The sequence below is a fragment of the Tupaia chinensis genome, unplaced genomic scaffold, assembly GCF_000334495.1.
Source record: "Tupaia chinensis unplaced genomic scaffold, TupChi_1.0 Scaffold000037_22, whole genome shotgun sequence".
Taxonomy (NCBI): domain Eukaryota; kingdom Metazoa; phylum Chordata; class Mammalia; order Scandentia; family Tupaiidae; genus Tupaia; species Tupaia belangeri.
In genome coordinates this window covers 342,012-343,121 of record NW_006159481.1, presented here as the reverse complement: position 1 = coordinate 343,121, position 1,110 = coordinate 342,012, and the positions used below count along the sequence as shown (strand labels likewise).

Below are 1,110 nucleotides of genomic sequence, written 5' to 3'. Positions count from 1 at the left end.
CCAGGCTATGAAAGAGAGACACTGTATGTCTCTACTTACTATATACCAACTGTACACACTCTATGGTGGAAATGGAAAGATTACAGGACATAGAACTTTGAAAATTGTTATGAATACTGGAGACAATTTGGTAAGAGGGTGGGAGAAAGTGGAGTGTGTATGGAAAGAAATTAGTAAGGGAAATATAGAGGAAAGGCATTTACAGGACACAGTAATGGATTATATGTTGATGATAATGTGTTTTGTATCCTTAACTAGACTGGTGTAAAGTGTTTTCATGTTGGGTAAATTCAATTTACAAACTATGTGATTTATAGTATACATAGTGATTAAATGTATAAAATAAAATAAAATTTCAAATATAGACATTATGTCTCATAAGTTAATGAGGATGAATTTTTGAAAACAAAGATATTGATTAGCTAGTATATTATGTACTAAAAAAATGTTTAAAGTGTATCCAACAAACTGACAGATGATAACAGTATGAAGAGGAGTCGAGAAGACACCCCTGGGCACTTACAATTGTCAGTGAACTTCTGTATGGCCGAAAGAGAAATGGACTTGGTATCCTGAAATTTGCTGCTTTGACAGAGGCATTGAAGGCTTTATCCACGAGGGGATCCGCATACCGTGGCAACCCTGAACACACAAGCACATGGAGCCTCAGTGAGGCTCCACACAAGGTGCTTCTATCATTAAAAGATTGAAGTGACTGGGTTGTTGAGGGTCTTACCTGTGCAAGACCAGTACTTGATTCCAAGAGCAAACATAATCATGAAGATCATTAACATCTTCTCCATCCTGGGAACAACAATTTTAGTTCAGAGTAAATGCGATTGTCTCTCTAGAGGTTTAGGAGCAGCAGTTTTCCTGAGAGTATCTGTCTTTATAAATAGGACTTATCTGTGTTTTCTGATTGTGGTAGCCAGTAATTAAACAGAGACATTTGGTCGCAGGGTCAACATTTATTGCTGGCAGTTCCAATGGAAAGGTTCCAGTTTGAGAATATTTGTGAAGTTTAGAGTTAACCAGAGGCCTTTAACCCACCACCAAATGCATCAAGAAGCTCAGGATTCCATATATGCTCCTATTCTTTCTCTTTTGCTT

General features: G+C 37.2%; 1 protein-coding gene across 2 annotated transcripts in view; it reads right to left on the bottom strand.

Annotated features, from left to right (window-relative positions):
- The window catches only part of LOC102470206 (secreted phosphoprotein 24-like), an 18,124-nt gene extending 17,217 nt beyond the window's left edge, over window positions 1-907 (bottom strand). For both annotated transcript variants that reach the window (XM_006140564.3, XM_006140563.3), the window contains exons 1-2: window positions 737-907; window positions 524-642 (exon numbers count right to left, since the gene is read on the bottom strand). In XM_006140564.3, the coding sequence (XP_006140626.1) occupies window positions 524-642; window positions 737-803 (186 nt within the window). In that variant the 5' untranslated portion in view covers window positions 804-907. The remainder of the gene's footprint in view (window positions 1-523; window positions 643-736) is intronic.
- Between the last annotated feature and the right edge of the window lie 203 nt (window positions 908-1,110).